At 41.2% G+C, this 17,703-nt stretch overlaps 2 protein-coding genes across 14 annotated transcripts; one reads left to right on the forward strand and one right to left on the reverse strand.

Annotated features, from left to right (window-relative positions):
* Positions 1-288: 288 nt before the first annotated feature.
* Positions 289-15,957, reverse strand: IRSp53 (Insulin receptor substrate 53 kDa). 13 transcript variants are annotated; one of them, XR_015271916.1, is made up of 12 exons: positions 15,107-15,957; positions 7,037-7,112; positions 6,832-6,915; positions 6,663-6,724; positions 6,093-6,290; positions 5,961-6,026; positions 5,527-5,757; positions 4,777-4,999; positions 3,424-4,109; positions 3,221-3,363; positions 784-885; positions 289-702 (listed from the first exon to the last, which is right to left on the reverse strand). XR_015271916.1 is itself a non-coding variant. In XM_086833751.1 (11 exons), the coding sequence occupies exons 1-11, from the start codon at positions 15,149-15,151 to the stop codon at positions 615-617; spliced, it is 1,902 nt and encodes a 633-aa protein (XP_086689877.1). In that variant the 5' UTR covers positions 15,152-15,957; the 3' UTR covers positions 289-614. The 13 variants fall into 13 exon arrangements, 8 of the variants coding, with proteins under 8 accessions (XP_086689877.1, XP_086689879.1, XP_086689878.1 ...); XR_015271915.1 differs by having other exon boundaries at positions 784-888; XR_015271914.1 differs by having other exon boundaries at positions 3,221-4,109.
* Positions 15,917-17,108, forward strand: LOC110189886 (uncharacterized). Its single transcript, XM_086833754.1, has 3 exons — positions 15,917-15,980; positions 16,068-16,611; positions 16,665-17,108. Exons 2-3 carry the CDS (start codon positions 16,077-16,079, stop codon positions 16,835-16,837), a joined length of 708 nt encoding a protein of 235 aa, XP_086689880.1. The 5' UTR covers positions 15,917-15,980; positions 16,068-16,076; the 3' UTR covers positions 16,838-17,108.
* Positions 17,109-17,703: the final 595 nt, after the last annotated feature.

A 17,703-nucleotide genomic window follows, 5' to 3' on the forward strand; every position in this document is an offset into this window, starting at 1 on the left:
AATTTGCCAATAAAATATTAATACAAAAAAATTAATATACATTTCAACATTTTTTTGTAGACACTTATAAAGTACATCTACAATTCGGACAACTCAATCAAAAACTATCGCTATAAGGATCTAATAAAGAAATTCAAATTCGTTTGGAATTGGCTTACAAAGAAATGTTCTCTATATGACGTCATTAAGCCAATCTCTTGCTATTTAGTGCCTAATTCCTGACTTATTTTAATTCAATGCCTTCTATATCCCCCGATTTCCATGCAGCCCAGAGCAAAAGTGTATTCGTTTTAATGAAAAAAACTTTTATTCATTATTATTTATTATTTGCATATACATACATTTCGAACTTTAACATAGAAGTACATACAAAACAGAAAGTTTAACAAACAGTACGACTTAATGACTACCAAAATCCAGGTCCACCAGCTGCTGGAAGTACTAACTGATAATGTCTTTACTATAAAGTATATATATAGGGGCGCTATATAAAATATTTTGTCATGTGGAGAGTGTGAAGGGTCGTGGCATGGTTGTCGCTGGAGCTTTGGGTTCCTCATCTTCTGGTGACCGAATGGTCACAGGGAGAACTCCACCTTCCGCTGCTGTCGTTGCTACTTGTTCACGCTCCGATAGATCATCGGAGCCGATCGGTCGTTGGTCTTGGTGTGCCGCAACTTGACGGTGGCGAACTGAGAGGCTCTGGAAAAGATCAAGGACTCGTCCGGATAAGTAGTGCGGCCCCGGTGGCTCCAAATTGCCTCGATGGGACATCCTACTTACGGCGGGAAGCTCAATCTAATAAGGGATATGGTGGGGCTAGCTGGGAGACACGGAATCGCTACAGGTCAGTAACCTATGGAAAAGTTGCGGTATATACCGCGCCTGCTAAAAAATCAAATTGCATTCGCATTACTCGGGGACTTGGAAAACAAATTAAATAGGGCGCAAGCTCAGTTCTTAACAAAATTAAATTTAATGATTTGTGTATATTATATGGGTTCAGGCACCGAAACTCAATGGAGAGCGTATAACTGCTCGAGGAGGTCCTTGTTCTGTGAAGTTTCCTCTGACATTCGGCCCAGCTTCTGCTATTGCCGCCTGTTAACGTACCCACACAGGTATTTAGGTATGCTTTAAAATTAATATAAGATATGTACATAGAACAAACGAAACATAGCTTGACTTAGGCTATCATTTTACAGGGTAACTCTGGCTTAAGTTTAACAAACAAAATACAAGGCAACAGGAAAGGGGTTGGGATAAGGTAATGGGTTTTACTGTCAACACTTCCGCTGCAGCTCATCCACTTCCCGCTCTCTCACTCTCAGCTCATTTTCTTATCCGGTAAGAAGACGGCGAAACTCCATTGTCATCCTGTACTCGTACCGATTCTTACTTCAGCTTGGCACTCGATGATTTCTGGCCTGTGATCCCGTGCTGCTCCTGATCCCAAAAGTCATACCACGGGCCGTAGCTCTTGCTCCCAGCCAGGCTCTTCGAGTTCCGTTCCAGGGTGGCACTGCTGTTGATATTGTTGCCGGAGGAGGCGGATGACTTGAGGAGACGGGTGCGCGGCAGGATGGTGGCCGTTGGGGCGCCCGAGCTGGCGGTTGAGTTGCGGGTCAGGGTGCTGTCCTGCTCCTTAGAGGAGCTCTTCTTCAGCGTGTTGGTCGCCGTGGTGGACGTGGAGGAGCGGAAGGTGTGGAACTCCATCTGCTGGTGCTGCTGGTGGTGGCGGCGCAGCTTGTCGTCCTTGCGCACCAGGTGATCATTGATCACTATGCAGTCGTACGGGTCTGAGCTGGTTGACTTCAGCTCCGCATCTGACTCCTCGTCGTCCTCGCTAGTGTAGTACTGCTTGAGTATATCCTGTCGCTTCACCGTCTTCATGACCAGCCCGTGGCCATGTCCATGGCCCTTACCCTTGCCCTCGTCGAAGAAGTTGTTCACGTCGCTCAGCTTCAGGGTTCCGTGCTCATCGCTCTCGCCCTCATCCGTGGATTGAGGGAACTGCTGCTGCTGCTGTTGCTGATGCTGGGTGGGCTTGGAGCGGCTCAGAGTCTGTGACTTGTGCTGCGATCCTGCTCCTGCCGAGGCCTGCTTGTCCAGCTTCCGATGCTGCTGCTGTTGCTGAATCTGCTGTTGCTCCTGCGACTGGCCACGGCGCATGGTGCTCATCCGCTCGCTCTCTGTGGGTTCCTCAATGTCTATCTCGATGGTTTTCATGATCTTCATGCGCGACTTGGGCGTATAGCTGCTCCTCTGCGGCTGCAGCTGCTGTGGCTGCTGTGGGCTCACGCCGTACAAGTTCTCATCCTCATCTCCGTAGGGCTCGGTGCTGGTCAGGCTGTCCTTGCGCCCCCTTCCCTGCTTCTCCTGCGATGAGTTCGAGTTGTGGGACTTGGTCAGCGTGCCGTTGCGCTCTTCATCCGACCGCCGCTCCAAGTCGTCCCGGTCCCGCATATCCTCCAGATTGGGAGCCGCGACCAGATCGCGATGCTGCCACAACGACATGCCGGCCAGGATATCCTCGCCACTGCGTCCGCCGCCGAACTTCCAGAAGGACTTTGTGCGCTTCAAGCCGGCACTGGAAGCCTGGAGAATCTCGTCGTCGGAGGCGATCAGGTCGTAGCGCATCTTGCCGGCTCCGCTTTGTCGGCTCAGCCGGTGAAGGCTCTTGTCGTCAATCTGGCTATCCACGCTATTCCGGAAATTGCGGTTCAACGTCCACGAAGCCACATCCCGGGGCACCGTGTGGGTATGCGAATTGGTGTCCGCTCGTCGTCTGGTTTTTGTGGATTCGAGGAGGTATTCGGTTGTGTGTTTTTGGGTTGTGTGGTGGTGGTATCGGTATGTTTCGAGTGTGTGTTTTCGGGATGCGATTTTGGGTGGTTAACACAAAGGATGGCAACAGAGCATTTAAATGGCGATACATGAAATCAAATCAGAACGAAAAAAAAAGCAAATGAAAATAAATTAATTAAATAATGGCACTATAAATCAAGCAAGATTCAGGAAAAACCCAAATGGCAATGGTAAATGCTAGAATTAGTCACAACAATTAAGGAGCAAAAGCGGGATGCTGCAACTCGGCTTAAAGGGCAAGGACTTTATCGGTGTCATCTGAATAACTCTTTAATATAAAAAAATCTATTCTTCTAACCGATTCAATCTTTATCCCTGCTCTTCAAGCCGTGGTTATTCCTACTACACCTACCGTATGGGTACTCTCTGTGTGGCCGCATCCTCATCGGAGTAATCCACTTCCGGCTGTGGCGGTGGTTCGTTGGCGAATCCACTGTCGTTGCTGCTATGCAGCGAGGTTTTCGCAGCAACTCCGGATTTGCCAGAAGGATGGCTCTGCGAAACAAAAACTTCAGATGAAGGCCTCTGTGGATTCGATGGAAATGTGGTCTTTACCTGGGCGCCGTTCAACAGCTTCTGCTTGCGCCTCTCCACCGCCGACGGGACTCCTCCATTGGTGGCACAGAAACTCTGGGAGCTGTTCAGCATTCGTGAGGACTGGCTCTGCTGTCCACTGGGCACTGGCACGGGGGCGGGCAGCGTTGGTGGCGGACCTGGACGCGGATTAGCTCCAGACCCGGCACGGTACTTCTTCTGCTGCTTGATAGTGTCACCGAACATTCGCGTGGGCGAGGACTCCTCGGCACTGTGGTTGCGTCGTCGCCGATACGTGGCCTCGTGGCTCTCCATCAGCTCCAGCTGGGCCTCGTAGTCCTGCTGCTGTTGCTGGTAGCTCCGTAGGCCGCCTGTGCCGGAACCGGATCCCGATCCGCCTCCGTTCCGTTCATAGCTCATCAACATATTCTCGTAGCGCCGTCCCCCTGAGGCCGATGCCTCGGTGGACTCTGCATTGGTGTACGCCACCGGGAACCAGCCGAAGTGCTGGGTCCTTAGGTTCTCGCCAAACTGCCAGCCCTTGGCCTTGCCGCCCACCAGGGCAATGCGGTCGCCCTCCTCGAAGGACAGCTGGTTCTCCCCGGAGGGCATGTAGGCGTAGAGAGCCTTAACCAGTGGCCGCTGATCGCCGCGTTGGTCATCACCCAAAGGCGCCAGTTGCTCCTCGATGATTTTGTGTTTGTTGCCTATTGAAAATGATTAAAAAATCATTAATTAGATTATTACTATAATTATTACTTTTATTATTATTATATTCAGAAATCGGTTTATTATATTCTTGGTTTCAACCGTTTTATGCCATACTTTTGAACGTGAATTTCAAAGATTTTTATTATTTTTAAATATTTGGTTATTTTTCTGTATTATTTAGTGATATATTTTTTTTGTTTGTTCAAAAATATATTTATAATGCTTAGAAAATGTGCAAAGATAGAAAAAAATTGGATCTAACTTTGGAAGGAAGGATATTTTCTTTCTGTAATAATAATTAAGGAAACTGGAGTAATTAATAAAACAGTAATTTCAATAAATGGATTTGTTTGAATTTTTTTTTGTTTTATTTAAAAAGTTTCCTCTTTTTCGCGTTCTTATTTATTAAACAAAAACTAAGCGTGATAAATATGATTATTGTTTGCTTTAAAACTCTTTGAGTAAAAAATATCTGTGACAAATAGTTTAAAAATAAGCAAATTAAAGAAACATTTGCAATAACAATTAATTATGGATACCTACTTTTCAAATATAATTTGATTAAATTCATTTTCTGGGCTTTTTGTTTGAGAGAATAATGAATGGCATGTAAACTACTTTTTAAAGGGAAGAATTTTTTTTAATAAATTAATAAAATCCTACCTGAGTTGGGGCCAGTGCCTACCAAGGCCAGATTAAAGTCGGACTTGGCGCGCGGCAGCGAGTTTTGGGCGTAATGGGAGGATCCGGCCCCGCCCATTCCGGAAATGTTCTCCCGCTCGTGCAGAGTCCGCATATCGCCATAGGGGGCATCGATGCTGCGCGACTTCTTCAATTGGTTGCCATGACCCTGCAACTGCTCATCGTCTCCGTCCTTGATCCGCTCCTAAAAATGTAAAGGATATTAGTTAACTTCAGAGCGATGGAAAATGTTTTAATTATTACAGTTTTTTGGAAATTCTTAGGGGTAAAAGTAAAAAATAAATATTAAATGCAATTACTTCTTTACTTGTATTTTATTAGCACACTAATCGTTTGTCAGAAGAAGTCAGCAGAAATGGGTATATTTATATATAATATTATAGAAAAAAGAAGAAAATTTGCTCCATTCTTAGTGAATATTGATGTGAATATTATTCCATTAATCATTTGCTGTTGATTCCTATATTTATTTATTACAAAATGACATTCATTTGGGTAACTTTTTGACAAGGATCTATTTCAACAGTTAATATTAAAATTCTATCATACATAGTTTCCCTTTAAACTCTTTATTTTTCCGCAAATATTTCCTCTTCTTTAGCTGATGAATAAGAAGTTTCAGAGCTATTAACACAGTGGTTAGCGCTCAATTTGATCGAATCGACTCGAATCGAATTGAATCGATCGCCCTGATGGGCGTGAATGACTCACCAGGCGTCGCATGTTGCCGCTGATGTTCTGGTGGCCGTTGCTGCTGCTGCCATAGCCGCTCTCGTACGCGGCCGGGGGAATGATCTCACGAGAAGCGGCAATCTCTTGCCAATTTTCAAAATTATTATCAATTACCGTCTTGCCGGTGGTGTGGTAGGCCATCCAGTGCTTGGCGATGGAGCACTGGCGCTCCAAGACGAATCCATACCGTCGCCGCTCCTGTGTCATGGCCTTTTTTCGACGGAACGGAAGTGGGAAAGAGTAATACATTGAGCGAAATTATTTTAATTGTCAAAACTTAGTATATATTAAATGCGCCAGAGCATTCTAGTAATGGAATATAGTTTATACTTTCATTTCAAATATTTTATTTGAACTTTGTAGCTATATGTATTGTAATTTTAATTTTCCTCTGTGTATCTCTGTGAACTCACATTCTTGTAGCTTTGATCGCAGAACGTATCCAGCTTCTTCTTCTGGTCCTCCAGCACTTGCAAACTCTGTGGGAAAGTGGTTTTTTTAGAGATCTTTGAATATATCGCATGGGCATATTATCCTTAGCTCACCCTCAGCTCCTTTTCGGTATTCTCGGGCGTGGCCTTTTTCTTGCGCTGCTTCTTCATGGTGGACACGGCCTTCTGATAACTCTCCATGCGCACCTTGTGCTGCTGCAGGAACTTCTTCTGCTCATGCTGCACCACCTTCGTGTCCTTCTCCAGGTTCGTCTCCAATGGCACCAATAGATCCACGTAGAAGGCTTTTAGCTGCAAGGAAAGGGAAGATAATTAAAAACCAAGACATTTATAGATAGTAATCTAAGAAAGTGACCAAAAGTTGTCAAGTGATTTAATAAAGTGATGTAATTAACCCTAAAACGTTACAAAAAAGTATTTTAAATACCTAAGGTATTCCTATCACATATTTGAATATATACTTTTAAATATTGTAACTTTATAATAATTTTAATTTGAATTGGAGTATTATTCATCCTAACAACCTTCAGTTATAATTAATTAGTTATGCTTTAAACTGCGAATCAAATTTGTTGAAATGGTTCGAAATTACACACGAACGGTGTTGTAAATATTACATTTCTTCAAGTATACTTTTTATGGTTTTAATCGCAGTATACTCACAATGTTCATTTGCTGTTCCTGTATCTCCTTGTTGACATTCACAACGCTCATCAAAGCCGAACCTAAACGATTAAAGCAAGACAATTTCAAGATTAAAATTAAATTGCGGGGGGGTAGAATGGGTGGGATAAGAAGCCCGCTTTTTGCTTTTTGGCCCAGAAACTCTTACCAATATCGCCCGTTCCGCTCTGCTGGGCGTTCATCGCAATCTTGGCCAATGCTTCATTGAATAGACGCGAGGCGGTTGCGGCACCTGTTGCATGAAATGGCATGGAATGCATTGCAAATTAGTTAGCTGTACCCACTCGCAGCACTCGATTATGGTGTTATGCACTGGCACTCATACCAGCACTCATAGCAGCACTCATACTCACCGTGCAACGCCTTGAGGTAGCTTTTGCCCGCCGCGATCAGCTGCCTGGCTCCCGGATTGAATCGATCGAGTATGTTCTGCAATGGAGGAGATCGGAGATCGATGGCATCGTTAGCTCGGCTATATCCATATGCCTGCTTATCGCAAGGCTAATTAAATGTAATATACGAGGGACCAGCGGGCACCCAACATTTCAATTTCCTCAGCAGCCGGCCCCCCGTCATAACCCGCCCGAGTTGGTAATGGTTTTCCCCGCCGGCCGCCGGCAGTAAAAGTCTGTTGTATAAGTTAATTCAAGACAATGTTGTGGTCAGAGCCAGCGACATCATTAGTTCCGTGTAGCCGAGCGAACATACTCGCACTCGTAATGCTAATTGCTCGTTTAGTAATCTCTCATCTATGATTTAGCGGTGAATGTAAATGAAAAGTTTAAACTTAATACTTTTAGTAGCTTTAAGATCCTCGCATCAGGTACAAACGCAATTTATTGCTATTAAGTCTTAGAAGTCTTAGAAAAATCAAAAGAAACCGGAAACAATAAAAAAAATTGCAATTTCCATTTTAAGTAAAAATATTATTTTTTGTTAATACGAAAGTGAGCAAGGAGAGAAAGAAAAATATGCAGAAACAGAAAGAGAACCGGAAAACAATAAGATAATGTAAGTAAAATAAAATCAAATCAATCAAATCAATAAATTAATAAATAAAAAGGAATTAAATTTAGGACATTTTTGTATTCTTTCTTATGTATATTCTCTTTTAATCTATCTTATATTTTCACTTTAAAATAAAAGGTGGTCAATATTTAAAAACTAAATAAGAACAAATAAATAATGAAATGATTAATGATTCATATATATATTTTAAGGAGTCAATCAAACATAAAAAGGGGGCAAGGCCTACTAGAACTTAAAAATTTTACATGCAATTATCAATGTTATATTATGTAGGTATGTAAATACATACATATATCAATAGCAACTGAATAATTTTTTAGGAGGCTGTGCCTGCACTAAGTATGTAATATGTTATAATTTAAGCACGATAGTAAAAGGCATTATAATGTATGATTTTCATCATGTATATCTGCTTAAATATATGAAGTAAAATCTAACTGATCTTCTAAACTATATCTTTACATTACTAAACCAATTTGTCAAAGGTATTTCATACTAAAATAAAGTTTTAATTTATTGGTTTCAGCCTTTACGGTCGGTAGTAAAATTTTTACTTAGCGCGAAATGAGGAAGACTTTATCCACTTAGTTTTTTTTGCATTTAACCCGTTTTTAAGTCGTGAAAGACTGGATTTAACCAGATCTTATCTAGCCTGACACTAAAATTATTTATATGAAGAGTGTCAACCTACTTTTCAGACTTGTCTAATAGAAAACTAATTAATACTATTACATAATGATGTTTAGTTATAGTCAATTAGTCAACCGGTTTCATCTTTATCAAAAATAGTTTTAACCAAGTAAGCTCAATATACACAACCCTATATCTTAGAAACAGAGCTAAAAATGAAAACTATTTGTCTATTTATAGTATTTTAGTACAGTTCAGAGAATAAGCACTTTGCTAACAAATTCAAAAGATCATAAATCACCAACACATAGTATTTCTCTGGCCTTAGCATCTTGGTGATTGATTATTATCAGAACTCCCTCATCGCCGAGGCTATTTTAATTTAAATTACACCTTCTTTACCTAGATATGAGTCATATGATCAATCAATTGATCTCGGCTAGGGCCGCGGAAAACGTTAAGCGATAAATAGTCAAACGACAATTAATTAACAACTTTGTTGAGAAGTGCGGGGATTTGCATACAATTCACAACTGGAACTTGGGCTGAAGCTGCATTTCCATGAATGACGTGAAGCGATTGTCATGTGAAATGTGGAAGGGAGGTGACCTCATCGGAGAGGCGAGTGTTGACACCTGAAAATACACAAAGCCACTCATTGGTCCTGGGCTTGGCCTGTAGTAGACAATGCCGAGCACTTAACACGCAAACTGGAAACAAAAACCCAAATTCAAAGTTCTTTTTGGCCACAAAGCGTGTGCCTTGTTGGCCAAACGAACAACAGCTCTTTGAAAGCCAAATCTTTGGCATATGGAATCTCTCTAAGCTTAATTGATGACTGTTCCCGTGATAGGTAGGAAATTCTTTGACGGCCAATCACTTCCGCCCGAAATAGAACTGATCAAAAGCCAGTACTTACAATCGATCGCTACATACTACCAACTACCGATTGCCTTGGCCGAGTCCAAGCAATTAGCAAGAAAATGTCAAAAACCCAGTATGTAAACAACACATTCTGCGCTGGAACAGTTCGCCCCGCTTGTGCCGCGGTTTATTGCCAAATGTTTACGCCCCGGTTTTTACTTTATTTGCTTTTCTACGAGTCAATTTATTGGCTGCGAATGCGGTGGCGAGGCGTGGGAATGGATCGGGGGCCAGCACTCGGTTTGAGATACTTAGATACTCGACCCTCAAGGTCGTCGCAGTTTAACGATTCAACTCGCTCGCTCGAGTGTTTGCTTTTATGATCTACAACCCGGCTGATTTAAATATAGTTTGAGATACAGATACTCGCATCTGCACTCGCCTGCATCTCCAGACTGTGGCTCTTCTCTGCTGACCTCTGTGCAGTTTATTTGGCTTAGATAGAGATACGTTTTGTTTAGATAGACATAGATATCCGAAAAACTTGATAGATTCAAGTGTGTTTGCGATACAGCTTTAATGGTTTTATCAATGTTAATTGCTTCGTTGTTGTGGCCAACTCATTTTGTGGTTGCTGCAAATCCATCTCTTGGAATTGAACTTGGAGTAGGCCATAATAACACACGATTTTTCGTTCTTACTATACCCTTGAAAGTAATTTTTGTACATTATTGATATTAAATGTGAATCACGGACATTTAAAATCTTTTGAAAGATTAATATATGTAAGTACTTAGTGTCTAATTTACTAACAGAATAATTCTATTAAATTAGATATAATATGTTTTCTGGCTATTTCCAGCATAATATTTTTCCTTGCAGAACAAACCAAATCAACCAATCTATTCGCAATAAATTTGGCAAACAAGTTCCCTTTTCAAGCGATGTTATCACCTGATGTAATTGGCTCAAGTGTTTAGCAAATTCCTGCTCGTTCGATTCAGCAATTAACCAGGCTAACCACCTTCTCCCTCAGTCTTGGCCCAAAAGCTGACGCAATCGCTTATCACGCCCGCGAATCTGCGACCCACAGACAACACTTAACCCAAAATTAATTGAGGTAGTCTTGCCCAGCACTTATATAGTAAATGTATAGTATATCCAGATCCCAAGCCCCAGTTCCGAACTTAAACCGAACCCCAAACCCAAACCCAAGCCCATGTGACTTGGTCTCTAATCGTCGCTTAACATAAATCGCCAGCAGTGAGCGCCACACATGTGTAATTTTTTTAATTAAAACAGAGACTAAATGTAAAGCATAACACGAAAGCCTCCCATTTGCTTAGAAAAGCAACGATGCGGAATGTTGGGCGGTAGACAGAGAGAAAAATCAGCTAATCAATTTATAAGGAATCAATTTAAAACAACTTTGTATTTTTTACATTGCATTTGTAATTGTTACGGTGTTTTAAGCCAATTTAAAATTCCTAACAATTTCACGTACACCTTTTTAATATATTTACAAAATTGTCTCTACATTTGTTAATAGAAAATCAAGTTAAAATTTATTACCAAGAATAAAATTATTTCATAGAAAGACCAACCCAAGTTAAAAGGTATACATTTCTTACTAATGAATACTAAACAGTGAAGAATTATAGAAATACTCAAAGACCATTGGATATAATTTAAAACTTGTAAGGTAAACTATATTCCAGATTGCACACATATCAATTTTGTAAGGGAAATGTTTTAGTATGTGCTGCAGGTTCTTTTATATAAATACTTTATTTTAAATGTTAAAATTCATAGCCTTAAATAATTATAAACTTAACTTGGAGTTCCAAGGTATATACCCGCAAAAAACTCTAGATTTTTTTTAGTGTCCGTTTGGTTTAGGAGTGCAGGCGCTTTGGCGTTTGGAGAGCCTCTTTCAGGTTGGGCCATAACTCAGGAGACACACCCACCGCAGAGCATGCGGGAATGCAGCACGTAGCCGGGGCAGCAACAGTATACCGCAATTATGCCAATTAGAAACCAACAAATGCAAAAAAGCAACACGCAACAGGTTTGCCTCAAACACAAAGTCAAACTCAACTTGGCTGTTGACAAAAACCTCAACGAAGGCGTTAAGGCGCAACCAGTCACGCCTCCTCCCTCCCTGCCACATGAAAAGTATCCACAAGTATCCACAGATGAACGCAAAGTGCGTGAAAAATGCTAAGCGCGGATAGTTCTCGGTTGCGTGACTTCTTCCCAGGCTTGGTTCTTTGCCGAACTCAAATGAAATTGTAATTTTCTGCCAGCGAAGACTAGATGTCCTTGACGATATGAAGGAGTAGATGGGGCTAGGACATGCCAAGTTTAGGATATATAACAATGACAAATATAAATGTACTCGGTTTTGTTCGCTAATTGTTTTGGGTCAAAGGTATGAGAGCTTTCAAACGGAATCAATTTATGCGGAAACTTTTGTTTCAGTAAAGGTAGCATTATGTTTTATGTGCTCACTTTAAATGACTTTTTTCATATGAAAGCATATGTTTGTTCGCTTTTAAAAGCAAGCTAAATATTTAGCAAAGCTCTTAACCATCCCACCAAGCAAATAGGGTATCTGGGAAATGGACCCAGTGGGATTGGTAGGGCTTCTCGCCGGCGAGTAGGACGTTAACCCAGTTCCATTCGCCATGGTCATGCCAAGCTACCACACCGATTCCCCCTGCCTCAGGCCAATGGATTTGACATCGTTCCGAGTGGCGGTGGCTCCTCTAATGCAGCAGCCTTAGAAATGCCTTCAACATGGCAATCAGCTGCAGTCCATGGTCCGAAGTCTGCAGTCGCCACCGGCAGCCTCGATCCCCCGGACTGTCTGTGGACACTAGGTGGCTGCAATTTTAATTTATTTCCCCGCTTTTTCTCATCACTTTGGACACCTTCGGCCCACAATGTGGCAGTGCACCGGCAGTGTCGGGTGCCAACTCTTGAGGGGCTTCGCCTCCACCATCTCCTTCTCCAACACCTTCTCTTGCGACTTCTCCACCCGTCTGGAGGAGGCAGGCAGGTTGGCTTTTGTGTGGTCAGCTGGATGTCATTCTGATCCAATCCCAGTCGATTCAACCCGACTGGCGGCAGGCTCTCACAGGGGCTTCGGTTTCGATTTATGTTGTGGAGAATGTGCCATAAATCTAAGCGAGTGACAAACAATCCGAAGGCATTCATCGCCACCGGGCTGGCACTGGCAGCTGTTTGCTTGAAATGCGTTTTTTGAAATCAACTTGACGTCCCAAAACTTGCTTGCCAGTAGCTTGTGGTTTTATGTACACAAAAAATGAACATTTATATTATATGGTGGTAGAAGGAGAAGGGAACTTGTTGGCGGTAGAACTTTCATGGACTATAAAACTAAGTACATTTATTTATGAAGCTAAACGAATTCCGAATTTATTTCCTGTCATAGCTGTTTATTTATATATTTTATTAAGAGAATCATTACTTATTTCTGGCTTCAGATAAAAGTTTAAAAATGAAAAGTGAAAGCGGCTTTAGCAATCATCTCTTAAGTACATCTCTCAGGCAACTTTACTCGTTTGCCATTCAAGATTTATCGTTAAACAGAGTACAAGATTTATTACGAGTGCTAGCAAAAACTTAAGCTACAAGTTTCATAAATTGCAATGCCTCTGCTGGAATTATATAAGCATTTTAAAGTATTTAAAACCGTAAACGTAATCATGTTTGCAAATTAAAGGGAAACTGAACAAGTAACAATAAATAAATAAACAATATTTGTTTGCACAATAAATGATTAAACAAGAAATTAAACTGAATGATAGTAACTAATAGAACATTAATTTAATGCCCAAACCGAACCGTATTGGTTTCTTATTTGGATTGGAATATAAACTACTTTATTTTTGGCATTAAAACACATCAATCGCTTGGCTAACTGCCCCTAAAATTCCCATTTCGGCTCCCTTTTTAAAAACGGTTAAGTGTGCCAATTTTAGAAAGGCCAAAGCGCGACCCAAAAATAAAGATAAGCAAACGCGGTCCACTAATGAGTTTAGAATAGAGACAGAACCGAAGCCCGAATGGTATCGCATTAATTAAAACCCGTTCAAGAACTTGCACAGACCGAACCCAGAAGTGAATTCACACACATTCCCGGACAGAAAGGCAAATGGCAGGCAATCCATTAGGCGAAACAAGGCGAACTCCATGCAGCTCATACACAAATAATACATAAGTAAGCAAATGAAATGTTTATATAATAAATCGATTGATGGACTGGTCCATGAATTAAGTCATAATCTGGTATGCGTCGAGGAGGAAGTGACTCCAGTTGATTGATGCCCGGCCATTGAGATTCCAATTCCGATCTCTTTTCCTGCCGCAGCGAGTTCGTTTCCTGAGTCTTTCGTTTGCACTCGGGTTTGTCAAGTGCCCCGCAGGCAAGGCACTAATTAAATCAGCCAGCAGCAGCGCCCATTTATTCGATTTACATTGTCGCAAATAAACAATAACAGTGCGAACACAAGAGAGAAAAAAAAAGCAAAAAGAAAAACACGAGCGGGAAAAATGCAAATGGCGGTCGCGAAAATGCAGCCATGTGCAACAGCAGCCAAGGAAGCTAGCCGAAAAAAACAAAAACAAAGTTTCCGCAATTTTCAGGCGGCAGAAACCACAAACTAGCGGCAACAGCAAGTTTTCCAAGAAAGAAAAAAATTACAGCCGAAAGTTACATAATGAAATAGATGCGCGAAATGTGCAATAGCCGCCAACTTCGGGCAGATGCAACCTCTGGAAAAGAGAAGCCGAAACTTGCCAAACTCTCAAGGCGGAGTCGTCGCATTCGGTTTCTTTTCTTTATTTTGCAAAGCTTTTTTTTTTAGTTTCCCAGCCGTTTGTGGGGAATTGCAGACAGACAAATCAAATACCCAATTGAACTCGTTTGCTTTGCAAGATATAGAGGCCTAAGCAGAAATGTATGCCGAAAAAATAAATAAAAATAAAAGAAAACCAAGATACAAGCACCGTGTGTCGTGACCAAATTTGGCTATGAATTTACACAGCAGCCCAAACGACAAGAAAAAATTCACTTTCAAAATGTATTTTACCATTTTAATCTTCAAATATACTATTTGTGTGTTTCTGGTTATGATCCCAAAGCTTGAATGCCCTTCCAAGGGGTACTTAAGACCCCAAATCAAGTTTGGAACACTGTCTAAGCTGTTTGTTTAACTATCTGTGAACCTAACATTAAAAAAATAAACGCCATTATATTGTTCAAATTAAGTTTTCATTTCAATCATAAAAGTTTGAAGGTTTCTTTGAAGAAGTTCATTTGATGGTTACTTATGTGTAATGTATCCAGAATTTTTCACATATTAGCACCATAAGCCTCATATATTTAATGTACCTTTAGATATAAAATATAATTATTGAAATCACTATATATTGGTAAACTTTCAAGGGTATCCCTGGTAAACTTTCAAGTCACGGCTCTTTGTTTTCATTTTGTAGATTAATTTTTGGTCGCTTTCGTTTGGCTGCCGCTTATGGAGATCGCGTGTGGCGATAAATTTAGTTACAAAAAGAAAACATTTAGCGTTATAAATTGTTTTCCAAAAGGGTACACATCGTTATGAACGTAACTGGGAATTAGTCGCAAGTGGCTAATAGAAACGGCCTTCGGCCAAAAGCTGCGTTTTGTATTTCAGGTGTCAGTGGGGTTGCATAAGTTGTGGCTGTGACCTCAAGCCAAGTGGAGTAGACGGTGTGCAATTATGTTTTAAATTAAATATTTCGATTTGGGAAAAACGAATTAAGAGGTATGAATTTCAAGTTCAAATACTGTCTAGGCCCCCACACAGTAATGCAAGTATTAATAGAAATCTTACCCTGTACACGCCATCGACGAGTTTTGTAACTTCCTCGGCCTCCATTGTTGCTTTATGCCTTTATGCTGGGGCCCTCCTGCCGATGTATGAGAAGTGCTTTCGAGTAGCCGAATTCCCGGGCTACCGATGGATAATGGTTAAATGATGAATTGGTCGTAGAGAGACCCGAAATCCCTTGCTGTCCGAATTCACTTTCAGTTGCAGCGCCCAGAGGCAGGCACAGGCACAGACTGCACTCGATTTTCACTTTCTAAAGTGGCACACACCGGCGGAGGAGACACACCGCCGAAAAAGAGCACGGAGACGACGAAACCGGAGTGACAGAAGACGTTAAACCGAACCGAAAGACTCGAATTTGGAGTAAACTTGTAACTTTGACTTTCGTTGCAGAATCTTGGAAATCTCGTTTCTGTCGTAGTGATTTTTTTTTTGGCGGGCAGACGAGACACCGACCGCACCACGTAACGCGAGCCAGGTAAATGAAATGCCAGCCCAGAGATTTGGGTTTGAGTTTTGGGATTTGGGTTTATTTGTTTCTGTGCTCAGCTTTCTGGCTGCCGACTTCTCAGCGGGTTTTTTTTTTGGGGTCTTCGGGTCTCGTTCGTTGTTTGTCCAGCGACTTATCAACAACTTGTAGCTTCGGCACGTGATAGAGTTGTATCTATAAAGAGAGAAAGAGAACAGAAGGAGCTATAAGTATACTAAGTAGGATAAATAATAAACAACTAAGCTAATGTATACAGGAAGGGGAACAGAACTGCTGGAATCAGAGGAAGGCTATTGCTAGGCAACCATTCATATTTAATCGATATTCATTTAGGGTTTTTCTAACTCGAAAAGGATTTGTATTTCTAGCTCTGGTTATTTAAATCAGGTTAGCAAGTCTATAAAGTTAGTTATTCAGTTTAAACAACTTCAATATTTGTTTCTTTGTTTTTTCTAATTAAACCCTTGAAAATAGTTTACAAAAATGAGCAAACTCGATGATTTGCTGTCGAAAAAGAAAACGGTGGTGCCCGTCCTGGATCTCAGTCGGAGCAACATCCAGACCATCGAAGAGTTCAAGCGGCTATTTGAGAAGGTGCCCGACTACAAGATGCGTCCAGTCAAGGTGCGTGCCGAGGAAATCAAGATCCGGGAGAAGGACTATGCCTTCAAGATGCCCAAAAAGGAGATGCGTAAGCTCATGAGGACGAATGGCGAGCGAGAGGCGCTCTACACTTACGCGGATCCCGTTCCCGGCGAGATGAAGGATGTGGTGCTAATGGAGCTATGCGCTGTGCCCATCGACTGGAAAATGCTGACCACATTGCGACCCAAGAATAAGCAGGAGGAGGAGTACTTCAGCCGAATGGTGGAGATGGGAAAGCTGGAACTGAAGACAGAGGCACGGGATCGAAGGGAGTTTGCCCTGAACAATTGTGTCAAGAAGATCAAGAACAAGTCGGGCATCGTGGAGACCCGCCTAATGACATGCGAGTCCTGTGGCGAGGAAATGTGTTGCGGTAACAAAATCATCATTTTCTTTATCCTTTATATTTTATTACTCTTTTCACAGGCAAGACCTGCGGGGACTTCAACTACGATCTATACATTCGAGTGGAGCCTAGGGTGGTTAAGCCCAAGCCCGCTGCATTATCCTCCAACAAGGCCAAGTTAAATGGTCGGAAGAAATCATCGGTGGGCGGAACCAAGATCAAGGTCAAGAAATCCTCAAACAAAACCAATTAAATTAAGCAAGATTTATATAAAATCCTTTACCAGATAACCCCTTTTTAACAGTCTGTTTTGCTACAAACTGTTTTAAAAATGTATGGATTTATTAAACTAAAAAGACATGAACTTTCGATTTGGTTAAGCCGTTTTTCATTATAATGTTAATTAAAAAATACCATACCTGGTTTTATTTATAAAAGGTGCTAACCAATAAAAAGCCTAAGCTCTAATTAACACGATACGATAAACTGTAGGAAAATAAACTATAAATATAAAACTAAAAAAACGTAAACATTTCATAATGCTTTCAACATTAATTATATGAGAAAATAGTAACATTCAAAATAATGCCAGCATCTTATATTATACTTGAAATATTTCCAAAAATAAATATGCTTTAAAACGACCAAGTAAAATTGAGTCTAACGAAGTCCACTTAACAACAAAATCTGTTACCAAACGCTCAGAAAAAATGTTGTAAACTGCAGAAATAATGATCACAACTCAAATGCAAAATAGTAGAAATTTTCGTAGATTTTTTTGTTCCCATTCAACAAGCGACACTCGAGTGTTTTTACAGGTCAGCGGCACTGGGAGCATTATGTTCAAAATGAAATGGCTAAAATATTTAAATTGCCACAGAGAGCAACACGGCCGAATAGCCATTAAGGCAAAGTCAACAAGGTAACAGGGGTTCTGCGCTCGGTGGTCTGGAGAGTCTTGAAATCGAAGACACAGCACTGGGCGAAAAACAGTGTACCTAGGATAGAGGTATTTTAATCTAGAGAGACTTGAAAGATATGTTTTTATATTAAAAGAAATTAAAGACTAATTTGAACCCAAGTTAAATAATTATTTGTAATCAATCAGAGGTGTTTATA

This window comes from Drosophila serrata, unplaced genomic scaffold (assembly GCF_035046125.1).
Source record: "Drosophila serrata isolate PLE 108 unplaced genomic scaffold, ASM3504612v1 contig_272, whole genome shotgun sequence".
NCBI lineage: Eukaryota > Metazoa > Arthropoda > Insecta > Diptera > Drosophilidae > Drosophila > Drosophila serrata.

Coding starts and splice junctions, on each gene's coding strand:
- LOC110189886 (XM_086833754.1), top strand. CDS start 16,077: ATGAGCAAACTCGATGATTTGCTGTCGAAAAAGAAAACGGTGGTGCCC. Junction 16,612..16,664: donor TGGCGAGGAAATGTGTTGCG/GTAACAAAATCA, acceptor CTCTTTTCACAG/GCAAGACCTGCGGGGACTTC.
- IRSp53 (XM_020960131.2), bottom strand. CDS start 15,151: ATGGAGGCCGAGGAAGTTACAAAACTCGTCGATGGCGTGTACAGG. Junction 5,758..5,960: donor GCGATCAAAGCTACAAGAAT/GTGAGTTCACAG, acceptor CGTCGAAAAAAG/GCCATGACACAGGAGCGGCG. Junction 4,110..4,776: donor AGGCACTGGCCCCAACTCAG/GTAGGATTTTAT, acceptor CATTTTCAATAG/GCAACAAACACAAAATCATC.